The sequence below is a fragment of the Callospermophilus lateralis genome, chromosome 1 (genome assembly GCF_048772815.1).
Source record: "Callospermophilus lateralis isolate mCalLat2 chromosome 1, mCalLat2.hap1, whole genome shotgun sequence".
Lineage (NCBI taxonomy): Eukaryota > Metazoa > Chordata > Mammalia > Rodentia > Sciuridae > Callospermophilus > Callospermophilus lateralis.
In genome coordinates, this window is record NC_135305.1 from 13484688 (window position 1) to 13512313 (window position 27626).

The 27626-nt window shown below is 39.1% G+C and overlaps 1 protein-coding gene across 1 annotated transcript in view; it reads right to left on the reverse strand.

The window, feature by feature from the left end:
• The window catches only part of Mgam (maltase-glucoamylase), a 226757-nt gene that overhangs the window by 122163 nt on the left and 76968 nt on the right, over positions 1-27626 (reverse strand). Inside the window, exons 48-68 of the mRNA XM_077109605.1 lie at positions 27191-27391; positions 24822-24976; positions 23359-23527; positions 23000-23096; positions 22067-22179; positions 20799-20924; positions 19505-19633; positions 19136-19246; positions 18785-18847; positions 14668-14802; positions 14152-14239; positions 13666-13804; positions 12727-12860; positions 12571-12605; positions 12363-12479; positions 11814-11962; positions 11149-11233; positions 10149-10205; positions 3821-3945; positions 2244-2332; positions 202-251 (exon numbers count right to left, since the gene is read on the reverse strand). Coding sequence (XP_076965720.1) covers positions 202-251; positions 2244-2332; positions 3821-3945; positions 10149-10205; positions 11149-11233; positions 11814-11962; positions 12363-12479; positions 12571-12605; positions 12727-12860; positions 13666-13804; positions 14152-14239; positions 14668-14802; positions 18785-18847; positions 19136-19246; positions 19505-19633; positions 20799-20924; positions 22067-22179; positions 23000-23096; positions 23359-23527; positions 24822-24976; positions 27191-27391 — 2367 coding nt within the window. The remainder of the gene's footprint in view (positions 1-201; positions 252-2243; positions 2333-3820; positions 3946-10148; positions 10206-11148; positions 11234-11813; positions 11963-12362; positions 12480-12570; positions 12606-12726; positions 12861-13665; positions 13805-14151; positions 14240-14667; positions 14803-18784; positions 18848-19135; positions 19247-19504; positions 19634-20798; positions 20925-22066; positions 22180-22999; positions 23097-23358; positions 23528-24821; positions 24977-27190; positions 27392-27626) is intronic.

The following is a 27626-nucleotide window of genomic DNA, read 5'->3' on the forward strand; positions in this document are numbered from 1 at the left end:
ATTGCCTTCTTTTGATAGATGGATGATACATTATTGAAACTTCAGTCTTATATGACATTGTGTCATTTACCTGTAGCTATTAATGTTCTCATTTACTTATTTTTATGAAGATTGAAACATAATTACACATATGCACAAGCACATTTGAGCCTATGGTAGACAAAATCTCATACCCTAGATTCATAAAAATGTGCTACTCACTTGGGTGGCAGAAAACTCACAGAAAAGGTAAACTTTATTGTCCACGGTATCTGAAAGCAGAAGAAAGACAAGTCAGAATGGCCTGCCCACCACACAAGAACAATTTTCATCTACCTCTCCTTAAAGCTCATTCTGCTGATCCAAGGAGTAGGATTTCCTTCCTTTCATGATGGAGTACTATCCCACAATATATATACACCATGACTTTTTATTCATTCATCTACATGTGATCACAGGTGTTTCTATATCTTAGCTCTTATAGACAGTGCTGCAATTAACATGGGTGTGCACACATCTATTTGATATGCCAATTTCATTTTATTAGATATATACTTAGAAGTGGGAATGCTGGATCATAGGATAGTTCTATTTTCAATACTTGAGGTACTTCTACATTGTATTCTATAAAGTCTGTACCAGTCTGCACTTTGAACATGAATATACACACTTTTATTCCACTTTCTCCGCATACACATGAACATTTGTTATGTTTTCTTTTTTCACAGTAAATATCCTAATAGGTATTAGAAGGTATCTCAGTGTAATTTCTCCGCTGATTTTGATTTGATTTTCAGGACATTTTCCTATACCCCTTAGTCAATTTAATGTTTTTGGAAAAACAACTATTCAAATCCTTTGTCCAATTTTAAAAATCTGATTCTTATATACTTGTTATTAAAATGCAATTTTTCCTAGTGTTTTTTTTGTGTGTGTGTTAAGGGACTTATCATATTTGTGGTTTGCACATATATTCTTGATCTGTGGGCTCCCTTTTCATATTATTGACTTGTGTATAGGACAAAAACTTTCTAGCAAGATTTAGTCCCACTGATTTAATTGCTACTATTCTAATCTCTATTTTTAGTGTCATATTCAATTAAACACTTCTAAGACCACTGCCAAAAATAATTTTGGTTTTTTTCCTCTCAGGAATTTATGGCTTCTCCTCAACTTTAAGTTTTTAATTCATTTTTCACAATAACTGAGATATAGAAACAACCAAATGGTCAAACTACTGATTCATGGATAATAAATTGTTCTAATACATAAAAGGAATATTATTTAGCCTTAAAAATAAGAAAATCCTGTCATTTCTGACAATATGGATTAAGCAGGGGTACTCTATAGTAAGAGACACAAGCTACACAAAGAAACTATTATATGCTCTCATTTTATGTATAATCCACAAAAGTTGAATTTGTATAAGCAAGACAAAACAGGGGTTAAAAAGTATGGGGGGAAGAAGTTCTTGTGAAATGTTGGTTCAAACATACTAACATTTAATTACAAGAAGACAAGTCCTGGGAAACTTATATGCAGCATGGCTGGTGATGGACGTGAATTAATTTGACTGTGGCAATCATTAAAAATGGTATATGGGTATATTTTTACCTTGGATACCTTCAATCTTTCCATGTAAGTGAGATATTTCAAATAAAATAAATAGGATAATATTTAAAAGCTACATTTTACATTGAGGAAATTTTAGAGTATTCAAACAAGATATGGATCTGCCCTCTCTTCCTACAGTGACTTTGAGAAGATCCCATTCCAAGAGCTTTCATGCATATGAATCCCAGAAATCTATTTCCAAAGATAGGACCCCAAGAATTGTTAGTGCACTGGTACCAAAACATGTGGTAAAACATAGCTAGATGCAGATACAGTCAAAAGTACATTCTCCTGGCCTTCCTGATATGTTCTTAACATTTGTTGCTAAGTATTTGGGGGAAGACATTTACATTACAGATGAATTATTGGAAAATTCTTGACCATATGTCATCCAGGTGTCCATAGATAATAAAATGTGAGTCTATTATAGATCACTGGCCAATGGAACACTGCTGAGAAATAGATACATGTTGTCCTCATATTGGTGGTTATTTGATACATCTCAAGTAGCAAAACCAGAAACAAACTCTTCTCTCAAGTGACTTTTCCTACCATGCCTGGGATTTTTCTTCCCCAGATGCATGACCAGCAAGAGTAAGGGGCCATAACATACAGACGTAGCAAGCAACACATTCTCATAACAGACTCACCTATCGATGCCCCATCATCCCAGAAAAGTTCTCCTGATGCTTCATTGTTCTCATCCAGGGCAATGATGAGACCAAGAGGGTTCTGCCGACTGTGGGAAACAGGAGTTACATAATATAAAAAGGTCAGGACTGAAAGAATTTTGCAAATCCTTCATATTTCAAAGGGGAAATATTACTTGGAAAAGATGATTTTGTTTTCCTCAGGAACAAAGGGCAAATTAGAAGGTGTTTCTTTGTCTAGAATAAATAATGTTATATGAGATAGAAATACCCCAAGCATTATCAATAAACATTTATGTAGGAAGCACTGCAATAGGTACAATAAAAGCAATGGCTACAATTCTTATTTAGAATACAGCCTATTGGAAGTGAAAGAGGTCCTATTCAAAAACTGTGCATTCGGTCATTTTATAAATGAAACCTTCAGATATGTCATCAGCTATGAGGGAGATCACTGGTCCTACCTAAGAACCAGTTTCACTCAGGAGGCAAAAACACAATAAAGCCAATTTGCATAATGCTACTTCCCTTACTTGATAACTTACTATTATTTGTATTGAGAGAAAAAGAAAATCATTCTAACATTTGCCTTATAATGTGGAAACGGGAGCATAACACAATGCCCAAAGAGATGGTGCACAGTGCTGGAAGTAGAGAATAAGAAGGCAGGAAGAAAGCCATTTCCATAGGCATCTCCTCATGGCCCCATGCCTCTGGACTCCCTGCTGAACTCTGGCTCATCATGTGCCCCTCCCTGGCCTTATGTACTCTAGTGTGTTCTTTCACACTTCAGCCTTCACTACACAGGTTAGGTTCTAGGATAGCACACTTGCCCACTCTCATTCTCTGTGCAAGTGTTAATCAGTCACTATCAAGAAGTACAGGACACACATACAAATAAATCCAAAACCATAACTTCTTTGGCCTTCAATATAATACACATCAGAGACAGTCACTAAATACTGAAGCAGAAAAATAACAGTGACACAATAGGTGAGAGCTGATAGCACTCCAGAATGACAGTCCCAGAGGATGATGGATTAGATATTCTAGAGTGCATACCCATTAAAATACTACTTGATCCCAGATATTTTCCAACAGAAGTATAATTAAAAACATTCTTGGTTTGGAAGAAAATAAGTAGACTCATCTAAAGAGAATAAAAACCAGGAAGATTGCCTTCTTTAGCTACCAATGTGGAAATTCAGAGAAATTCTGGAGGTATAAGAATACAGGTATTGTAATGATCTTTCAAATCTATCTGGGTGCAGCCCCAGATCAACATCTTCTTGAGAAAGACCCGAAGGCAATCCAGGCAGAGTGTGATGACCCTATCACCATACACGCATCTCAGCACCTCTGCTCCCCACACTCCCCACTGCTGCTGCAGCCTCTGGTCCACTGATGGATGCAGAATTGGATGAATTGAAAAATGCTAAAACACAAATTACCAAATGAGCAAAAACGAAAAAGTAAAGCGAGTTTGGTAAACTGCTTTCTCCTTGAGGGGGATGGTGTTGCCCATCAGAAGTCGTGGTGAACCAGTGTGTAAAGAGGAACACTAGCCCTGTACTCACCTCAAGTGTGTGTTCAGTGCAGGCTCCTGCAAGGGCAGGATGTAGCCCCCACGGACATGAAGGTTAATGTGGTTGAGAGGCGCTGCTAGGTCCTTCCACACTCCCCTGGCATTAGTATTTGCACCCTGTGGGATGAGGAAACAGAAGATGAGGGAGAGGACACATTCTGCCCTCAACAGTGCATCTGGAAGAAGCCTCCTCTACCCCACTGAACATGCTACCTGCTCATCAACACTCAGCACCACCTGATGGTAACCTTCTGCCTTCCTTCAGCTGCTGTGTGAAGTTCTGTTGGGCTGCTTTATGTCTAGGAGGGTCCACTGCCTTTCAGCATGGCTACAGCACATCTCACTTGAGGTCCTAGTGTGGATAACAGCCCACCTTCACCCACAACCTCTTTCTGAGACACAAAGCACAGCTACAGGAGGCTGCACAGCCATTCCTTCACCTCTTGTTGGTTCCTCACACACTGTCCACAACTGCATGTCTGGAACTGTTCCTTCACCAAGTGCCTCCTCAGTCGCCATCTGTCCTCAGTCTCCACTCCCACCCACCTAACCAAAGGTTTGGCCTCCTACTTCACAGAGAAGATCAAAGTGAGCTCACATACTTTGTAATTCCTCTTCTTCTACTCCATACCTGAGTGTTCATGATTGACATCTTTATCCATCTCATGTGAGAGTGGATCCCTTGTCTGAACTAATCTCTAGAGACCCAAGGGGACCTTACACATTTTCTCAACTAGAACAGGGCTGCTTAGTGTTGGCACTACTGACATTTGGGGACAAATCATTCTTTATTGTGAGGCTTCCCTGTGCTCTTTGATGTTCAGCAGAATCTTCAAATTCTACCCACCAAACCCTAGAAGCTACTTACTTCTACCCCACTTATAATTTCCCAAATGAAACCACATGTTGACAAATGTCTCCTTGGAGACAAAAGTCTAAGGATGGTTCCATGGAGGTAAGCACAGTGGATATTGAAAACAAATAAAATGATGTATACATTAAAAGTTTATTTACAAATAGTTGAAAGCCAGATTTGTCTGGGGGCCAGATTTCACCAATAACTACTGAACAACAAAGAATAGGGTCCAAAACATGTGAACATTATTTGAAGAGGCATTCCTTCATTAATCCCAAACAGGGAAATACCAAACATTTATTTTAATTAAACATTAAAGTGTTCCTTTTCTCTAAGTAGCTTACTGCATCAACTTTTATCTTTCCATTTCATTCCTTGTTACTATCCTCTTTAGCTGGAGCTGTATTCTACTAAAAGTCTTTGGTAAAGTAGTTATTTTGGTGCTGGAGATAAAACTCAGTTATAGAGTGCTTCCCTCAAATGTAAAAGGCAATGTGTTCCATCCCCAGCACCACAAAATACATACACACATAAACAAACAAACAAATAAATAAATAAAATTATTTTTATTATATGACATGGGAATGCATTATAATTCATATTACACATATAGAGCACAAAATTTTCATATCTCTGGTTGAATACAAAGTATATTCACACTAATTCATGTCTACATAAATGTACTTTGGATAATGATGTCCATCACATTCCACCATCATTTCTAACCCCATTCCCCATCCCTTCCCTTCCTACCCCTCTGCCTTATCTAGAATTCGTCAATCCTTCCAAGCGCTCCTCCCTATGCCACTATGAATCAGTCTCCTTATATGAAAGAAAACAATCAGCAGTTGATTATTTGGGATTGGCTAATTTCACTTAGCATTATCTTCTCTAACTCCATCCATTTACCTGTAAATGCCATGATTTTATTCTCATTTATTACTGAGTAATATTCCATTGTGTATATATGTCATTTTTTTATCCATTCATCTATTGAAGGGCATCTAGGTTGGTTCCACAGTTTATCTATTATGAATTATGCTCCTATAAACATTGATGTGGCTGTGTCCCTGTAGTAGGCTGTTTCTCTGTCCTTTGCGTATAAACCAAGGAGAGGGATAACGGGGTCAAATGGTGGTTCCATTCCCAATTTTTCAAGGAATCTCCATACTGCTTTCCATATTGTCTTCACCAATTTGCAGTCCCACCAGCAATGTATGAGTGTACCTTTTTCCCCACATCCTTGACAACACTTACTGTTGTTTTTATTGTTGTTTGTCTTCATAATATCTGCCATTCTGAATGAGATGAAATCTTAGAGTAGTTTTGATTTGTATTCCTATAACTGCTAGCAATGATGAACATTTCTTCATATATTGGTTGATTGATTGTATATCATCTCCTGAAAAGTGTCTGTTCACGTCCTTGGCCAATTTATTGATTGGGATATTTGGGGGGTTTTTTTGGTGTTTAGCTTTTTGAGTTCTTTATATACCTTAGAGATTAATGCTATATCTGATGTGTGAGGGGTAAAAATTTGCTCCCAAGATGTAGGCTCTCTATTCACCTCACAGATTGTTTCTTTTGCTGAGAAGAAACTTTTTAGTTTGAATCCTTCTTATTTATTGTTTCTTGATTTTAATTCTTGCGCTATAGGAGTCTTATTAAGGAAGTTGGGGCCTAATCCCACATGATGAAGATTAGGGCCTACTTCTTCTTCTATTAGACGCAGATTTTCTGCTTTTATTCCTAGGTCCTTGATTCATTTTGAGTTGAGTTTTCTGCATGGTGATAGACAGGGGTTTTATTTTATTTTGTTGCATACTGAGTTCCAGTTTTCCCAGCAGTGTTTGTTGAAAACATCTTTCCTCCAATGCATTTTTTTGGTGCCTTCATCTAATATAAGATAATTGTAATTTTGTTGGCTAGTCTCTGTATCCTCTATTCTGTATCATTGGTCTACCAGTCTATTTTGGTGCCATTCCATGCTGTTTTTGTTACAATTGCTCTGTAGTATAGTATAATGTCTGGTATAGTGATGCCACCTGCTTTATTCTTCCTGCTAAGGATTGCTTTTGCTATTCTGGGTCTCTTATTTTTCCAGATGAATTTCATGATTGCTTTTTCTATTTCTCTGAAGGATGTCATTGGGATTTTGATTGGAACTGCATTAAATCTGGATAGTGCTTTTGGAAGTATGGTCATTTTGATACTATTAATTCTGCCTATATAAGAGCAATGCAGATCTTTCCATCTTCTAAGGCCTTCTTTGATTTCTTTCTTTAGGGTTCTATAGTTTTCATTATATAGATCTTTCACCTCTTTTGTTAAATTGATTCCCAAGTATTTTACTTTTTTTGAGGCTATTGTAAATGGGGTAGTTTTCCTCATTTCCCTTTCTAGGGATTTGTCATTGATATACCGAAATGCATTTGATTTATGGGTGTTGATTTTATATACTGCTACATTGCTGAATTCATTTACTAATTCTAGAAGTTTTCTGGTGGAATTTTTTGGGTCTCCCAGGTATAGAATAATATCATCAGCAAACAGTGCTAATTTGAGTTTTTCTTTTCCTATGTGTATCCCTCTAATTTCTGTCATCTATCTAATTGCTCTGGCAAGTGTCTCAAGAACTATTTTAAGTAGAGGTGCTGAAAGAGGGCATCCCTGTCCTGTTCCAGTTTTTAGAAGAAATGTCTTCATTTTTTCTCCATTTAGAATGATGTTGGCCTGGGGCTTAGCATGGATAACCTTTATGATGTTGAGATATGTTCCTGTTATCTCTAATTTTTCTAGTGCTTTGAACATGAAGGGATGCTGTATTTTGTTTAATGTTTTTTTTTCTGAGTCCCTATTGAGATAATCATATGATTCTGATCTTTAAGTCTATTGAAGTGATGAATTAATTACATTTATTGATTTCTGTATATTGAGCCAACCTTGCATCCCTGGGATGGATCCCACTTGATCATGGTGTACTCTCTTTTTGATGTTTTTGTATTCAATTTGCCAGAATTTTATTGAGAATGTTTGCATCTATGTTCATTAGCGATATTGGTCTGAACTTTTCTTTCTTTGATGTCTCTTTGCCTGGGTTTGGAATATCAGGGTGATATTGGCCTCATAGAATGAGTTTTGAAGTGCTGCCTCTTTTTCAATTTCCTGAAATAAAATGAAGAGTATTGGCATAATTCTTCTTTAAAGGTCTTGTAGAACTCAGTTCTGTATCCATCCACTCCTGGGCTTTTCTTGGTTGGTAGGCTTCTGATGGCATCTTCTATTTCATTGCTTGTAATTGATCTGTTTGAATTGTGTACATCATCCTGATTCAATCTGGGAAAATTATATGATTCTAGAAATGTGTTGAAGTCTTCAACATTTTCTATTTATTGGACTACAAGTTTTCAAAATAATTCCTAATTATCTTCTGTATTTCTGTATTGTCTGTTGTGATACTTCCTTTTTCATCCCGTATGTTAGTAATTTGAGTTTTCTGTCTCCTACTCTTCATTAGCATGGCTAAGAGTTAGTCAATTTTATTTATTTATTCAAAGAACGAACTTTTTGTTCTGTCAATTTTTTCAATTATTTATTTTGTTTCAATTTCATTGATTTCAGCTCTGGTTTTAATTATTTCCTAGCTTAATTATTTCTACTGCTTTTGGTGTAGATTTGTTCTTCTTTTTCTAGGGCTTTGATATGTAATGTTAGTCATTTACTTGTTGACTTTTTCTTCTTTTAAGGAATGAACTCCATGCAGTAAACTTTCTTCTTAGAACTGCCTTAATAGTGTCCCAGAGATTTTGATACGTTGTATCTATGTTCTCAATCACCTCTAAAATTGTTTTGATCTCCTTGTTGATATCTTCTGTAACCCTTGTTCATTCAGTAGCATATTGTTTAGTCTCCAGATGTTGGAATAGCCTTTATTTCTTATTTTATAATTGATTTCTAATTTCATTCTATTCTGATCTGAGAGAATACAGGATAGTATCTCTATTCTATCAGAGATATTTTTTATGTTTGTTAAGAGTTTCTTTGTGGCATAGTATATGGCCTATATTAGAAAATGATCCATGGGCTGCTGAGAAGAAAGTGTATTTGATCACTGAAATGAAATTCTTTTAAAAAAAAAAGTCGTTCTAGATATTTCTTTCTTAGTTCTCACATTTTGCTTTCTTTAATGTGGTACATATACTTATTTCAAATGTATTAGGGTTTATAAATGCAAACATTAGCTCTTCTACATAGTAAGCATCATGGGGAAATGTGTCCAGGATTCCAACACCTAGATCTCAGTACCGTGTTTGGCACTTGTGTAAGGCAGGGGCCAGTAGGAGACTTGTGAGATGCCAGAAGTGCAAAATGTAGGGAAGACCTCACACCCCAGGTCACACAGTAAAGCTCATCCACACAATGGTAGGCCACACTACACTGGGTACCCAGGGTCCTCCCTGGTTTAAACCTACCCCAGGCTCTGCTGCAGAAAGTCCCAACACACTAAAACAACTGTTAGTGAATAGCACAGTCCACATGCACACTCAGGGCCAAGGCTAAGCTCAACTAAACAAAGTTGGCTGCTTTCTGCCCTGAAAGTCCTGGCAGGAAAGCCCACAGCAGAATCCAAACACATTGCCACCCAAAGAACAGACCCACAGGCAATAAAGAAGGGAAGACAGGAATGAGTGTTCCCCAAGACATGGAAGAGAGGACTTTCATTGCCTCACCCTGTTTTCACACAATTCCACTGCAATCCCTAGGATGAGAGGGGCCAGCACATGTGTTGCTGCCCACCTTCCTCCTGCATTTCTTGTCCCCCACATCGTTCTCTTCAGGAAGTCAGAAGAGGAAGCCTGACATCAGTGTGAGGACACTCCTCAGTCTTCCTCAAGAATCCTTTGGGACTCAGGCCAACCCTACACAACTGACCAATTTCTTCTCCCGCTTCTTTGGTCATTGTCTGTGCATTGCTTAGATTTGCAAGTGGAGGTTCAGGTCTGTGGTCCTTTATACATTACCTCATAGTCCACTTACTTAGGTAATTAATATAGTGTTAACTTTTATTTCAGCATTTTTACTGTAGAAGAAGAATTTTTTTAAAAATAGAGAAGATAAAAGAACTTAATACTTAGGGAAATGCAGCAGGAAAGGAGAAAAGTAAAAGCTACAATGCAATTTTAAGAAATATCTAGTGTCCCCGCACAGACAAGTGACTGAAGAAGAAAAGACAGAAACTCGCATGAACACCCACAACAAGCTGGGCCCAGAGTGAGAAATTATATGTGCTATTTCTCAATGAAGGAGTGATCATAGCCCACCTGGGGGAGAAAAAAAATGAGGTTATAAGGTTAAAATTTTCTTTTATAGGACCACACAGCCAGCTTGTTGCCTGAGGTCTGTTAGATCTAAAATCTTTGAACTTACCATGTTGCAAGTTGAAGACACATTGAGGAAAACTTACCGTGTAGTAATCATACCAGCGGGCTGCTGGGAAATAAGCAGTGACATTTCTGGCATTCTAAAATTAAACACAAACAAAGTATGAGCAGTGGACACTGTTATCTAAGACATAGAAAACAATTTGCATAAGAACATGGTTAGAGCAATAGTGATTGTATTCGACCAACTCATCACAGCTCTCTGAAATCAAACACAAACAATGGGTGGTCAAGAGGCACTATTTTTGGAGACCTAGTAAGCAATATGGCAGGAGAGGGCCAATTAATTAATGGTGGCTGATACCCATCTATCTTAGTGCCCTGAAGATCAGCACTACTGAGTAAGTCTTCAAACTTCACCTTTCAAACGCAGTAAAGTTCACTGTATCAACACAAGGGGCTTTCAGATAAGCCTTGGAGATCCAGGAAGTCACTAATAAGAATTAGATTTGCTCACAGGCTCACAGGAATATCCCTCTAGAGAGATAAACAACTTGGGGTAGATGTGGATCTGGAGTCAGAGTTTGAGGAGGTGAGATTTATGGTGTTTTAATCAGAATACTAAGCTACCATGAGGGGAAGTGAAGACATGGTCTTTGCTGGCTGCAGGACCTTGCACAGAAGCAAGGCAAGGCTATCGGAGATTCATTGATGTTCACATGCTGCTAGGGGTTCTCCAGGAAAGTCTGTTTCAATGGTGACAGAGGACTGTGATGAATTCTTGATACTGAGGCCCCATCTATCCCTGGACTCCTTATTTTAGTCATTAAACTAAAAATGATATCTCGCCATATCATAAGGATACAGTTTTTCTTGATTATCTGATGAACTTGAACTGCCAGGCTAACTTACAACAAAAAGGAACTGAGGCCAGAACACCTACATGCTGCACTTCTGCTCAGAAGGAGAGGAAGACACAAACCAAGAACAATCACTCATATCCCGGGATCTACACACACCAGGCTTCTTCTCCTGCCCCTATTTGATACCCTCACACCTGAGATCAGGGGCCTCCATACTCACAGCCTGCAGCACAGGGCTGACTAGGAAGGCTGGACCCAGCAGGAACTGATCATCTATGTCCCATGTCACCTGGTCTGACACAAACCTGGAAAGGGTAAGAAGATGTCACAGCCAGAGTCACAGCCCAAGTCCCCAAGGAACAACTCAGATTCAGAGGCAAGTCTCCCATCCAACTCCATCTAATGTCATCCGTAGTCTTTGCATAGATTGATCAGGGACATACGGGCTTCAAAACTCTACATGTCATTTTTCCAGTTCAGATATGAATGGTCACTTGAAAAATACTCCACCACATCCCATGACACATTCTAAATGTAAAAAAGGCAATCAGTGCCTTCTCTTGTGACTCCAACTAATATTGGCTTAAGTCCACATAAACACACTACTACAGCAGAGAGAGAAGTCTCTGTGTGGCCAAATAGGAAAGAAATGAGGCTGTGTGGCATCTTCTCAAATATTTTTCACTCAATAAATAGTCTTTCCTCAATGATACATAGTGTGAATAACAGAGTGCTCTAGAGGGTACAAAAGTTGGGTCTCTGCCTTGAGAAATTATAAAAAAATAAAATCATGACTTTGTTAGGAAGAATTGTTTGCATTAACTGCCACCCTACAAAATCAACCAAACTATCCATCAGTCACTGGGATCCCAGCTGGACACTTACTCATGCAGAAGAGGCCGCACCACAGTGCTGCCCTCTGTGTGGGCCTTGAACATCAAGGTGTACAGATATGGCAACAGCGTGTATCGGGTCTCCATCACACTCCTGGAAATATTCACAAAGGCAGCATCCCATGACACTGGGTCTTGTCTCTAAGGAATTAAAAGCACAGGTGTTGAGAGGTCAACCCAGGTACTCTAGGGGACCAAAGGATGTAAATGAAAGCTTGATCCAAGTACCGCACACACAGCTAAGCTAAAGGTGATTACAAGTGACACTCTGAAATCTACTTAATAGTTCAATAATAGTCAGTGAGGATCTTTCAGGAGACCTCATGGAACTTTCACAGAAGAACACTTCAAGTGGTATACTTGGTGCAATCCTTGCTACACCTAAAGAATCCTCTGATGATCCTGAGTATTTGGGCAATTGTGAGGAGCTTTGATGGTTTTGGAAAATCTCCCAGGAACAAAGACGGTCTGGACTGTGACTCCAAGGTGAAGGCTGCACAGCATGTGAGGCAAAGCACATGAGGAAGGAGGAAGGTCCTACCCTGGTGCCAATGGTGTTGTGGTTTCTGGAGAAGGGGTAAAAGGCTCCCAGCTGCATCCAGCGAGCACACATCTCATACTCAGCATCTTGAAAGAACCCACAGATATCTGCTCCCGTCTGAAACCAGAGGAAATGAAACCAGCCTGTGGGTGACTGCTCACGGGTGTCAGTGTCCTCTTAGGGATGAGGAGGAACAAAGGTCACTTACATAGGAGATGCCAAAGAGGCTGAACTCCATCATGCCTGCAATGAGAACCACGGCTGTCAGGAGAGGCATGAGTGTGCCCTGCCCTCTCCTCCCTCCTTTCCCAAGGACACCAGCTCCCTTCCCTGCAGCAGAGGCCCCTGGGAACAAGCCACACACCAATGATAGATTTCTTCAGCTGGTCCCATGCGGCAGTGTTGTCTCCCAGCCAGTGTCCTCCCCAGCGGCCAGAGGAGGGGAATGTGGAGCGGGTGATGACAATCCCTCGTTGTCCAGTCACCTCCTGCACAGCTCTGTAGGAGGGGGATGTACAGGTGAATTGAGGACACAGCAAGAAGAATGGAATAGGGCTTCCCTTTCCATAAAGAGGACAGAGGACACGGTAACAAAATGTTGGTTACATGAATGGCAGGAATATGGGAAAGTGAGCAATGGAGAGGGTCCTACTGACCGATGGAGACAACACCACCTTCATGGTGTCTTACCAGGGATTTCACCATGTTTCAGACCCACTGGTTACCCAGAGAGTAAGACATCACTGAATCCTGCCACTTATTTATTACCTCTTGGTTATCTGTATTTGAGGAATAGGAGAGAATATCACTTTGTGGGATTTTTCTTAGGATAATTTCTAATATTCATTGAGTTTAAAGGATGTGGGCAGCTAATTCCACAGAAGGTCCATTTATTGTACATTAAAAATAAAAAAAATATGCTGATATATAAGTTTCACTGTTGAAGAAAAGGTGAGATACCTACAGTCCTTATGTTCCCTTTACCTCACGTAACTAATGCGTTTAAAGCAGCAACTGCACTGTGTAATACTAACTGGTGCCATCACGTGAGTCTCCCCAAACTGAACTACCACTTTCTCACTTATGGGACAGTATCCTATTGAAAGCTGACTTCCTACTTATAATCACAGGGGTTAGCCCCATGGTTAAGGACTATTGGTTTCAAAAATAAAAATTGTGACAGAGTTACAATTAAATGTTCTTCAATCTTGCAATGGGGTTGCTATGAAAAACGTAAAAGTTATGCCCAGCACTATGTGTCCCCACAGGCTGAGCCAACAGGAGAAGGAAAACAATGACTCACTCATATGTGGGTCTGGTCTGGGACCACCCGTACAGGCTGTGCACATCATAATGTCGCACGCGGGAGCCGTCTGCAAGGATCTGCTCACTCTCCATGCACAGGGTCTTGCTGCTTAGGCCCCGGTCCCTGGACTCCAGATCTGAGGGAAAAGGTTTGGGAAGGTGAAAACCAGCCCTGAGCCTTTTAGTCCCTGACCTCTCCTTAAGGCATTTAACTACACATCTTAGGATTGACATGAATTCACAATGGCCCCAACCATGGGATTGTAACTAAGGAAAGGGCTTTCTAGACAAATTCAGGAAATTTGCCCCAAGAGACCCAGAAACTTGCACCAAAAAGTTTGGAAAAGGACTTGAAATGCTTTCATTTCTGGCCCCCAATAAACCAGAAAACTCAGAGGGCTCTGCTGGTCAGGGAAAACCACAGGCTGCTCAGCTCAAATAATGATTATCTTCCATCTAGCCCTGGAAGCCCAAGGGTCCTTACGTGGCATGTAGGGAGGACGGTTCAGACTGGCATCACTGCAACCTGAAGGAACAGCCCCATTCACAAAGCTCGATGGTTCATTCATATCCTAGAAATGTCAGACACAGACACTGCTTACTCTTAACTGAGAGACTTCTTGTCAATTGAGAGTCAAGGGAGTGGTGAATACATCATTCACACCAGTACACCTGCTTGTGGGTCCTGGTGTGTGTGCTTGCACAGTCAGGCTCATCAAATCCAGATAAGAATTGGCTAAAAAAATAATTAATCCCTAAAGGATGACTGACCAGAAGGTCAAAACAATACTCCCTCGGGGTAAACAAATTTCTGAGGCATACTTGGCAATCTCACTAGAGGTTTGACAGAGTGAGTTACAAGCTACAAGGAATATCAGTTCAGGAAACGCAGCATAACATATGCAAAGTCTTTCTCAGAAGTTCACTATCACCTTGACTAAAAGTCTGACTTTCATATGGTAAATCACACCAAGTTAAACACACACACACACACACTTACAATCCACATGCCATCAAACTTCAAGCTCTTCTCTGGATTCTCTGGATTGTTGTACAGTTCTGCAATTTCTCTCTTCCACCACAAGACAGTTGAATTACGGAAAAAGTCTGGGAAGGCCACATAAGCTCGGTATTCCTATAAAAACATATATAATTCACTATCCCAAACGAATTTATCAGACAGCAGCAGGCACTTTTGAAGAACCTAATTAATGAAAAGACTTGTACTACATCATGGCAGAGAGCAATAGTCTCAATAGAGCCTACCTTATGTTCTTGATTATTGAAAATACATTGAGGACAATGAGGAGAATTATGGATGAATTTTACACATTTGAAAATGTCCATAATCTGTTTCCTTTTCATGCCATCATGAATGCTGTCAATTGACACCCTGACTCACTATCCCCGGCTTCACATTCCCAACCTGCACTTTCTATCCTGCCTTTTCCTAAGCTCTCCCCTAAGGCCCTACAGGGAACAAGGAACAAGTGTAGCTGGAAAAGGCAGACACCACAGGCACTGTACCATAGGAAGGGCATCTACCAGGTGGCATGGCAATGTGTCATATCCACTGGCAACATGGGAGAGGGGAGAGATTACATTTCATGACATTAGACTGGCATGCATGAGTGTTTTCTTTGGCTTCAGAATCATGTGAGCATTGCAGATTTGTGTAATATAATATGGAAAAATTTAAAGAGGAACCTCAATAAATGTCTCCTTTGCTGCTTCTTTCATCAAGCATGAAAAGCAATGTCTTCAACTTAGCATGGAAAGTGGATTCACATATCAGTTCTTAAATAGATTGTAAGGTTTTTAGATCAAAGACTTTGTCTTATACACTTTTGATTGGTCTTTATGATCCCTACAAGGCAGAGCTTAGAAACTGTCTTAAAAATAAAGGAATGATAATAAATTTTCAGTGTATAATTTGGGAAGAACATCACTCAGTAGCAGCAAATATGCATGAATGTCTATATATTCTATGTTGTTTGTTAGAACACACTCTGATCCTTGGTGTAACTCAAAACAATTGAGCCTCCTCTGTGGTAAACTCTGCCTCATATGATGTAATGAGCTAAATAATGCTGGAGAATAGGAAGAATCCCCTAAGAGAACTTGATATAGGCAAGCCCAAGTTTCTTCTTTAATGCAAAATGGTGATTGGGATCCATATGTCTAGATAAAGAGTCAAATGAGGAACACCAGTAAGAAAACCGTAATGGGGATGGGCATGAGGCTCAAGCGGTAGCGCACTCGCCTGACATGCGTGGGGCCCGGGTTTGATCCTCAGCACCACATACAAAAAAAGATGTTGTGTCCGCCGATAACTAAAAAATAAATATTAAAAAAATTTTCTCTCTCTCTCTCTCTAAAAAAAAAAAAAAAGAATAGAAAACAGTAATGGACCATCATGCACAGATCTGGTTCTCAGAGGACAGAAAGGGCAAGGGGCCATATCACTGAGAACTTTAGATTCCTTTGTTAGGAAATGGAAATAGGAAAGTATGGAAATAGACACAGAATCTTTCATCACAAACAGAGCTCCAGCTATGGCCATGTCAGAAACAATGGTGTATGTGGAGAGTGGGGATTAAAGAAATGAATCAAGATCAGCTGTTTTAGAGACAGAACTGTATCTCCTGTAGGATACACGTGGTAAATCAGCCCAACCATGGTTTTCTAACTTTACTAAATGCTGCTGTAATGATCCTTACCCATGTAGTAAAAATTCCCTCCCCTTCGCCAAAGTGCTATCCAAATTCAACTCTTGCCACATTGCTTCTGTCCTCAAACTGTGATGTTCACATCTGCACAAAAGCCCTCAGAATTATTTATTACAATCCATTCCATGATACTGTAATTCAATTCCTAGATGCCACCACAAACTTACTGAATCAAACAGTGAAATTCAGACTCAGAAATCTGCTTTTCTACTACTTCATGGAAGAACATTTAGTTGCTTATTTGCTTACATGCTTGCTTGTTTATATTACCCTCAGGAATGCCAGAACTGAACATCAATAATCTCACTTTAACTCGTCTCAACACATGGGTACTACTAATTTAATGGTTATAATTATTCTAATTGCCAATAATCTCTTACAAGCTATCTAATATATTCTTTGATATCCAAATGAAGCATTTCTCATCAAAGGCACAATTTCACATTGGGGTCAAGAGAATTCTTTGTGAAGAATCCCCTGCTATTAGAGGTAAGAGAATCCCTAGTCACTGCCCACCAAATATCAAATGATGCTCCCACATCACTGAGATAACCAAACAGCCACAGGACTTCTGAATCCCCTCAATATGGCAGTCCCAAATGGCTGATGAACTGTGTTAATTCATGAACTCATAAGGTAATAGCCAATCCCCTCAATAATGAAAATGACCTTCTACTAAAGACAGCGAACCTGTGTGTCAGATTGGCTATGGCATGATTTTATTCTATGTCCTTATGGGTTGCCTGGATCACTAAACCTCAAACAATCCTCAGTAAGAAATGAAAAAACAAGTACTGAGGTTTTCTTTCTTATTTCCTTATTAACTAGAAAGTAGATACATACACAAATAGTAGATGAAAAATTAATACTTAGGTGAATTGACAGGAAGGAAAACGAGGGAGAAAGAGAAAGAATGAAAGGGTGAAAGACAGATAGATAATGATTTAGTACTAATCAAAAGAAAAAAATAATCTTGAATTGATTTTGAATCATTCCTACCAATCTTCCCCGGTGAGATTCTATTTCTTTTACTTCATCTATGTACTGCAAAAATTAAGAATGCAGAATATAACTGCCAGATAATTTGAACAAAAATATGGGTATCTCATTTTGATTCTAGAGTGCTACTGTTACCACCTGGGAATCAAAAATCACAGACCAACTAGTACTATTCTCCCTCCTGTGTCCCAGACCTGAGCCCTTGGTCCCCAGACTGTCCTAGTCCTAATATCAGTCATTATCTCTAAGAATGACCACTGGCCACTAAAATTAACTAGTCTGGATAAGGCATGAACATGTGGCCTAACTGTGCCAGTTCCATCCCTTACATCCTTAATGTCTTTTCTTATCTCTCCATCCACCTACTAGGATCCTCCAGTATAGCAAATGTCCCCTAAGCAGAGCATTCACCTCTGAGATCCTATAGTAGCTAATACTATGTTTCAAGACATTACAACTTATGCTACCTTGTTGACCATATAGAAGCCATATTCTATAGCCCCTTGATCCTTGGTAGGTATCCTTGGAACTACTTTCTTTGACTTCTCAGTACTTTTATAAATATTCATAAGCTTCACATGTTCTACTATAATTTCTGTCCAGAAAGAATAATCATTGCTGAAGAGTGGATAAAGAAGTACCAGAAAAATATTGGTTCTACTGAAGAGGCCAGATACCACCCTGACAGCCCTGCTCAAAAGTATTAGAGAACAACTGATGACAAAGCAGACAGGCTGCATCAGTTCCCTTGGTACACTTCTTGGCCAGAACCTCTGGCTGAAGTCATCATGGACCAAGTGTGGAACCATGTTTTCTTTCAAGCAACAATTGCTTAGTAAAGCTAGAAAGAAACCTGGGTCAAGCAGCATGGGACAACTTCATTGCAATCAAAAACCTGCTCCCAAGAGTAAATTTTTAATCAATACTGGAACCTGAGAAGTAAAAGTGAAGCTGAGAGACCCAATCACTAAACACAAGGGTTAGAGATAATAGTTAAAAGGAATACTCAAGAAAACAACAATAAGATATAGACTCATTCTAAGAAAAGATGGGTCTTCCTTGAAAGTTTCATTCATTGGAAACTCAATAGGCCTATGAAATCAGGTGGGTTTGAATTTTAAATAACCATTCTGTCTCCTAAAACCATGGACAAGTAATTTCACTTCTTTGTCAATTAAGTCCCATAGATAATAATACCTACCTCCCAATTAGACATTAAACAAAACTGCATTTAAACTAATTCACACAAAGACTGACACACAGTACACCTTTCCTAGGAGCTTTTCCCTTGCCTTGCCCAAGTCTTTGGCAGGGCATGTTCAGGATAGTGGGTATGGTTCCATTCCTAACAACCTGGCCTTCACCCAACATCCACAAAGGGCTCTTTACCTCCACTTGACTGTCCCAGTCTAGAGAGCTGTTAACAACAATATCAGGGTAATCAGGCCACACCTGCAGAGAGAAAAATATTTAACAGCAATGCACTTGGCAATTTACCTATGTAGGATTTCCTAAGACTGTAAACCACAGCCCTAGAGGGTAATAATACTTTTGATTATCATGTAGGGTTTATCAATATAAAAGTGAAATCCACAAAGTCCTCAATATACCAATAAATACTAACCAAGAAATGGAAACTAATGACTTCAGCATCCACAAGGAAAGAGTAAAACACACACAAACACAAAAACTATGGCCCTCTCCCACCATGGAGACTAGTAGTCACCACTTAGATCATACCTTTCCCCAGACAATGCCTCCACCATTTGGATATTTGATGAAGACATCATCCTCCACTCCCCGAGTGAAGGCAGGATAGGGCTGTGTCTCATTGCCAGAAATGGCTGGGTCCTGCAAGCAAAGCTCAAGTCAGTAGGCAAAACAAAGAGAGAGTTTGACAAGGGACAGAGAAAAAGAACTTCTTCATTGGGAGGGCCCTAGCTTCCACCTGCCCTCTAGAGTTTCTGGGAATCTCTGGAAATATACTTTTCTTATTGTACTTGAGTTCTCTGTTCTTCGTATGGATAGAGGGACAAGAAAAGTGGTTCTCCACCAAAACCCAGTTCTCCTCCCAACACACTCCATCCACAGAGGCACAAAAGGACTCACCAGGATGAGGATGACCCGCATCCCATCAGCCCTCATGCGATTGATCAGGGCTGGAAACCCAGCAAACTTGGGGCTGAGGGTAAAGTCCAGCTGGCGCTCCATGTAGTCAATGTCTGAGTACTGCACATCCTGGGGGAGGACACAAGGAAACAGTGGCTGCTGGTGCTGAAAGTCCAGCTCCCAGAGGAGAAACACTCTCCCCTCCTGATGGTGAATTGAAATGGCTTCCTTTTGACTCTTGCAAATTCTAGCTCTTTCAGTATGGAAACTAGAAAATTCATCTATGTACTGCAAAAAATAAGAATGCAGTACATTTTTCAGACTTTTACTCACACTAGAGAAATAATATAAATCTGTAAAAATAGGATGATAAAGGCTCTATTTAATGGCTATTGTGAGAACATGAAAAATTACTAGGAGGGAAATTACTTTGTTAATAGCCATAATAAGAATTGATTGCATTTACCTTCCCCAGTGTTGCCCCTGATAAAAACAGTTCATATTCACAAGAAAAAAAAAGTTAGCTTCTCAGTTATAATACAATCTGGATGGTAAGTTGGCTACAAAATAAGAAAAAGAAAAAAATAAAAACAAATCTCATAATTACTGTAGGCATTCAATCCCAGAGGTAATTAGAAATAGTTGTCTTATAAGAATATGGTATATTGCATGATGTACTTTCCATTAATGGAACAATTGTTAATAATTGAACAGTGAGTAGAATAAAATTCAATTTGAAACTGCTCTGCAGGATCAGTTATAATTATTCAATACTGCTTCTCTTCAAATAAATGTTAAGAGTTTATTACTATGTATATTTCCTTTGAAAACATATCTAGAAGTCCTATATTCAGCTAGGGATTAGCTCAGGCTATTAAAAGAATGTTTGCAGTACAAAAATATTGGAATTAATCAATACATAATCATTGAATTTGGGCTACATTTTTAATTACCACTATTATTTTTGAGGGAACTTTCATCTCATGGTACCAAGGACTTTTTAGACCAAATGTCTAAAAATCAATAAAATAAATGGAAGGAATCATAGTATAGTAGAAAGGTTCTGGACCTTGCCCCATCTTCTCATTCTGAGTCACCGAGTCTACAATGCTATAATATGGGAGCAAGGCTCCACCTGAATTACTGTCAGGATGGAACTCAATGTGTCATTATGTCTGAAAAAACTTTTGTGCTTTTGCTGAATCTCATAAAAACCCAACAAATAAATCCAGACACAGAGAAGCCTGAGTTGGCTATAAGCTCATAGAGCCAGTGCACCAATACTGAGACATACATAGGGGATCTGGGCAGCCACCATCTCATCATACAAGCTGGAAATCTCAGAATCATTCTCATATCCATAGCGACACAGCTGGAACCCCAGGGACCAGTAAGGTACCATCACAGGTCGACCAATCACCTAGAATATGGACAGAAATATTATTTCTCATAGGAGTGACTCAAATGAAGTTGTACACCAAATAATATTTTTCTAGTGCCCCAAGATAGACAATCAACCTATTCAAATCCAGAGAAAACTCAGCAGATATAAAACTACTAGGATACCTTGAGAAAGCTTCTTTCTAGACTAAAGTTCATTCTCTTGGAATTCTGTACAATCTAAATTTACTCTTATTCCTAGAGGTGGCCTAGGTTATTGCTGAAGAGAACAGATCCCAGAGGGAAAGTGCCTGGGTTAACACACAGGCTCATGTCCTCCTGGTTCTGTGACCTTGAACAAAATTAAGTAATCTCCTCATGTTTCAATCCTTCACTGGTAAGTTAAGCATAATTGTAATCTTTGCCCCATATTGTTTTGATGAGGACTTAATGACTTAATACATGTAAATAGTCTAAAATGCAGTAAGAGTTTGATAAGTGACAGAATTTGTTTTTATTATCACAAAAATGACTACTGTCTTCAACAGTCCCAAATATTACCTCCATTACCACCACATCAGTCCCCCATCTTCACTATCATCAACCCATCACCATCACCCACACAATCCCCAGAATTTTCACCCCATCATCTTCCCTATCACCACACAATTACAATCATCAACATACCCAACATGCTCATAATTACCATCCCCACCACTTTAACCAACAACACACGACGATCACAACTGTTATCATCTCTATCACCACCACTCGTACCACGAATACTCCCACCATTACCCTTTCCATCATTAGTACCTTAAGCACCACTACTACAATCCTCACACATATGGTCATTTTTCCACCATAAACATTCCACAACCACTCTTACCAATACCACTACCACAATTATCAGCACTAGGATCTTATCCTTTCCATCACCACTTCACACCACTAGGCTCAGTATTACCTCAGGTGCAATGACTACTTTACCTAATGTGGAATAATTAGGCTCTAAATTAATGGTTATTGGAAGGTACTTATTGCTTCTTATTATATAATATGTTTGGCTCTAAGAAAAACCTACGATTCTACTTGTCAGAGTGAGTTTTAATAATGAATGAGTATTGGGGAACATGGAATGTGCCATATAAATACTTGATGATCTGCAGAATTTCAACCTACCTCCGTGTACTGTTGAGTGACAAGCTCTGGAGTTGGCCCCAAGAACACATAAAAATCCAGAATCCCCCCTGTGGTACGGTATGTCAGAGCAGGTGTGGGCTGGAAAGTCACATCTGAAAAGATAGGAAAGTGACAAATGAAAACTAAGCTAGAAACCTACAAGACAAGGAACAATCTGTGAGTCCCTAACTTCATTCTCTTGCACTCTAATCTATTAACAGCACACATTCTGTATTGCACCCAAATGAAATTAAACAGTTCAGAGAAAGACTACAGAGTCCCACCCCAGGAAGTTTTCCCTTTGGTATGCCTCATTATCTCATTATATTTATCATTCTGCTATTTTTAAACTATTGATAAAACTTCTACTTCAGAATAGTTTAATAGACACATGGAATGGCAAAAAGACTATTCTGTGTGCACCTCACCCAATATTCACCAATGATAACATCTCATAAAACCTTGTACAAAATCAAACAAGGAAAATGACATGATATAATCTTATTAACCCCAGCATGGAACTTTTTCAGAGTACACCAGTTTTAATGTTATCCGGAGGCTATAATTTTTCACCCCTTTATTATTTATAATTTAATTTGACATCATATCTTCATACTTAAAGATGTGAGTGCGGTGATGTAATTCATCATGAATACCATCTATGCAGATACTTCCAACTTAATAACCTCTAGGACACCAGGGACTAACTTGGACTTCCTATCCTTCATATGGAATTTCTGCCAAAATAGAATTGTATTAAATCTTGTTATCTCATGCTACAAGACTGAAGTCAACAGAATGGAAAGAAGAAAAACAGCCACTGTCCTCTAAATAATTTTGACATTGGAAAGCTGCTAGGTCAAGAACATTCTAGAGTTTCACAGGATGACTGACTGGGAGACAACAATAGAAGGAGCGCTGGCACCATCCTACCCATGGCATTGCTGTTCAGCAGGAGAACTCCATGGGCACTGCCGTCCTCCTCTAGTCCCATGTAGTAGGGGTGGACACCATAGGAATTCTTCTTGTACTGAGAGTCACAGGGGAGAAATCAAAGGAGGTTAAAAGTCATTGTACATGAGAAAGAATCCTAGAAAAACTTGTTTACTGAGATGGATTTGGTCTATCCTCTAAAAGGAGTAAAACACATAAGAAGCATAAATGAAAATTAGCCTATAGTCTAAGAGCAGAAAAAGAAAATCCGAGTCTGGGATCATGTAGCCCAAGGTGACCATGATGTATGTGGGAGGAAAGAGGCAGAGAGGCACATAGCCACAGGGCTCCTTGCTTACCCCGGGGGGTTCATCTCTGGAAAACATGCCCCACGTGTGCCAGTTCAAGTCTCTCCTGAAGGCTGTGTGCTCATTTTCCCCAAAGCCATAGATGTACTTGGAGGGCAGGCGGGTGGAGATGCGGATGAACATGTCGTTGAAGGTGAAGCCAAGGAGCTGAGAGTCCCAACTGTAACACACACACACAAAGGGTACATTCAGAAAAGAAAATCACCTTGCCTATTGCCTTCCAAATGCTGACTTTTTAAGGACAACAGAAGATTTGATTCTCACCACAACCCAGAACCCAACATCTCCCAAACACACCACAAAGTCTTTTTCATGACAATAATCACAGATATCCCCGCTATGAACTTGGGAGTTTTCCTTCATATTCTATTTCTCAATTACATGGCCTGTTTTCAGTGTTCCCTCCACAAAACCAAATTCAATCCATCTCACCATCTCAGCTGCTAACACTCCACCAAGCCTTCCTTCAGTTCTTTCCCTTGAATAGCCCATTCCCTATAGCTTTCCAGACTGATATGTTTAAGCATCTCTCGTCATGTCACTCCCTGATGACCCTCTTCCATGGCTTCTCATGGACACACCTCATGAAGCCTTCCAGGCTGCACCTGATCTAAGCCTTCCTGACACCCCAGCTTCATCTCCCACCACTCACCTCCTTGCTCGCTTCCTTGAATTTGTTTCATTCCTTGACATGCCAAGTTTCATCCTATATAGTGACCTATGTTCTTGGTCTATCACAAATGTTATTCCCTACTTGCATGGCTTTATGTTGGGGTTTCCTTCTCTCCATCCATAATCAATTTCAAATTAACCCTTCAATTGAGACCTACTCTCTCCAGAGTATCAAAAGCAGTAACCTCACCATAACTCTTGATTACCTGCTCATTTACTTAGAGTAATTATCACTACCAACTTCCTTTAATATAGTTATGTAAATTATTGTGGCAGTGGTAAGATCAGAGGAATTATCCATCTATTAACATAGTTTCTAAAACAATACCTAATATAGTTAAGTAACCCATAAACATTGAATGGATGAATGCCCAGGAACAAGGAACAGACTCAGCCATCATCCCAATTGCCAAACACTTCCCATAAGAACAGGACTGAAGGGGTTTGGGGTCCTGGCTGAGGAGTAGAGAACTTGCCTAGCACATGCGAGGCCCTGAGTTTGATCCTCAGCACCACATAACAATACATAAAATAAAGGTATTGTGTTCAACTACTTCTAAAATATAAAATAAAAAAACCTAACTTTAAAAAAGAAAAAGGAGGAGGAGGAGGAGGAGAAGAAGGAAGAGAAAAACAACAACAACAACAGATTTGAAGGAAAGTGTTTACTCATGGATCTGTAATTGGCAGAAAGAGGCCTGAACCAGGTATCAATCTGGACAATAGTCCAGACAAAAAATGTACAGTTACATGGAAATGCAAATTAGAAATGAGCCACATACATTACAGTGCCTGCACTCTTACGGCGAATTTCTATTCCAAATGGATTCTCCTTAATGAGGACATCATAGAGTTGACTCTCCGAGGTGCTGGATGGAGTACTGGTTATGTTCAAGGGGACTGGGACTTCATAACGACTCTTGTTGGGGTCATAAATCTAGAGCAGAAGAAACTGACTTTAAGTAAGAATACAGATACAGGGAATGAGTTCTGGGTTTCTATTAAACACAGAAGAAAGGATGTTTAAATTACTCATCACTAAGAAATAAGAGATGCTTGCTAAATAGATAACCTCATTATTCTCAATCAATCAAACCATAGTGAATTTTATCAAACATCACAACATACACATCATGTAAATGGACAATCATTATCTGTCAAAAACAATTTAGGTACAGATATTATCCAAATATACACCCTTATAAGAATGTTAACATCATTGACAATAAGTCTAAATGCTATATATTTGCATTCTTTTAAGATCATGCTATGTAGATTTAAGTGATACATCAAAGAACAACATCAGATTTAACATTTTGATCTGAATCCATCATATTTCACTATTAAGGCTTCTATTACAGTATCAAATTCACTTGACCTTTTGTGCTAACTTGCAATTCCATTGTGAAATGAGTGTGGTTTATGAATGTATCCTTTATTATTTTGTGTTAGAACAGTAACATATACGAATACCTAAAATTCTTCAATATTGAAAAATGTTTTCTCAAAATATGAACTTGGATTAAAATAATCATAGACTTGCTAAAAATAATAGATTAAATATTCTATGAGTACCTCACAAATACTCACATAATATTACAGAGGTAATTGTGCATATGAACTTAATTATACAAGGCTATTGTTTTGAAAATTTCTCTTGCTAATGGAAAGTTAAAGAGAAGGATTCATGACACTTTAGCAATGTGAGTAAATGTAGAAATCTAGAAATTCTGAGAGTATAGGCAAGGAGATGCCTAACAATGTTTCTGGGACATTGAGATGGTTCCATGGGAGAATTAAAGCCTGAATCATAAGAACTTTGCAGCTATAAGCAAGCACAAGAAATGAGATCAATCATTGTTGTAAAGCAACAGCAAACAAAAGGTACAGAGTATTAAAGGCATCTCAGAAAGATGCAAGTGTTTCAAAGAGAGAAACTGCATGGAAACTGATGGACTAGCTGAAAGCAAGTTCTTCAATTTTGAGCCTTTATGGGCCCACCACTAAACATCAATGCTATAGTGAGGACTAAAAACACAGAAAATAACAACAAAGAAAACAGACATCATTCCTTACATTAGGACATGTTACAATTCTGAGACTCCAAGTTGATGTCGCACATGTGAACAAGTACTATCCATGAGCCTCTGTGTTAGGTTTCAGAAGCACAAAGAGGAAACACACATTCTGGCCACAGAAAAGCTGACAGTTTTAAGAGGGAAACAAACACAAAAACAGCTAGTCCTCACGTAGGCTTTAGATGTAATTAAACAATCTAAGGAAAGAAGTTATTGCACTTCAATGGATATTTAAGAGACACATCAATTTCAGTGTCCAAAACCAAACTCTTACGTTGTCCACATACAAACCTTTTCAGTACTTCCTCATTTCAGGTAACGTCACCATTGTTGACACAGACATGACAAAAATATGGTACTCATTCTTCAAGTCTCCCTCTCCCTTATCTACATTTACCATAAAGTCACCAGATAATGTAACCCCCTTTCTTTTTGTTTTTATATAGACAGCGAAACACATTACAGTTCTTATTACACATACAGAGCACAATTTTTCATACCTCTGGTTGAATACAAAGTATATCCACACCAAATCATGTCTTCATACGTGTACTTTGGATAATAATGATCATCACGTTTCACCATCATTTCTAACACCATGCACCCTTACTTCCCCTCCAACCCCTCTGCCCTATCTTGAGTTTGTCTATTCCTCCAATGCTCCCTCTCCCCATACCACTATGAATCAGACTCTTTATATCAAAGAAAACATTCGACATTTGTAAATCCCCCTTCATAGTCTAAAATGTTGACTTTTTCCCCATCTATTTTCCTGTACTCATCCAATCTCAAACCCCACTGGAACACATATTTGAAAACATCTTAACTTGTCTCTCTCTGTTTTGTTCTCCAAAAACCTCCTTAGCGTAGCCACCAAACATCTTCAAATTGCAAATTAAAACAGGTCTCACTGGCAATGAATTCTCATTATGCTTTGAAATAGGATAGTAATCTAGTGCCCTATAAATTGAACCTTAAAAGAAATTCACATTTTAGAGTTCTATAACCTAACTTGAAAATATAATGTCACTAAAAAGGGCCTACTCAGTACCTGATACAAGTACCATGTTTACCTTAAATTGCAGCATTTCATCCTTGTGGTAGGTCACCTGCAGGTGGAGGGGACTCACAGGTGTGGAGGGGAAGGTGTTGGCATAAACAGAAGGCTTTAAGGAGATGTCAGCCGTGGCCCCATGGGAGTTGTACTGGACATTGCTCACAGAGTACAGATCATTGACAAAATAACAATGAGGGACTCCAACAGAACTGGATTCCTGGAAAGGAGAGTTGAGACTGTAGATCAACAGTGGTCCTAGAGTTGTCAAATAGAAATAATCAGAGAAGGCAATCTGTATGGAGATAAAGCCAACACAGCACTCATTCATGTACATATAATTAGGTAGTGATAAAAAGTAAATTTCTAGACAAGAGCAAAATAATTATTAAAAAAAAAACATGATCCCAATCCACATCTAATCTTCATACATAGACCAGGTTCCTTGGAAGCCC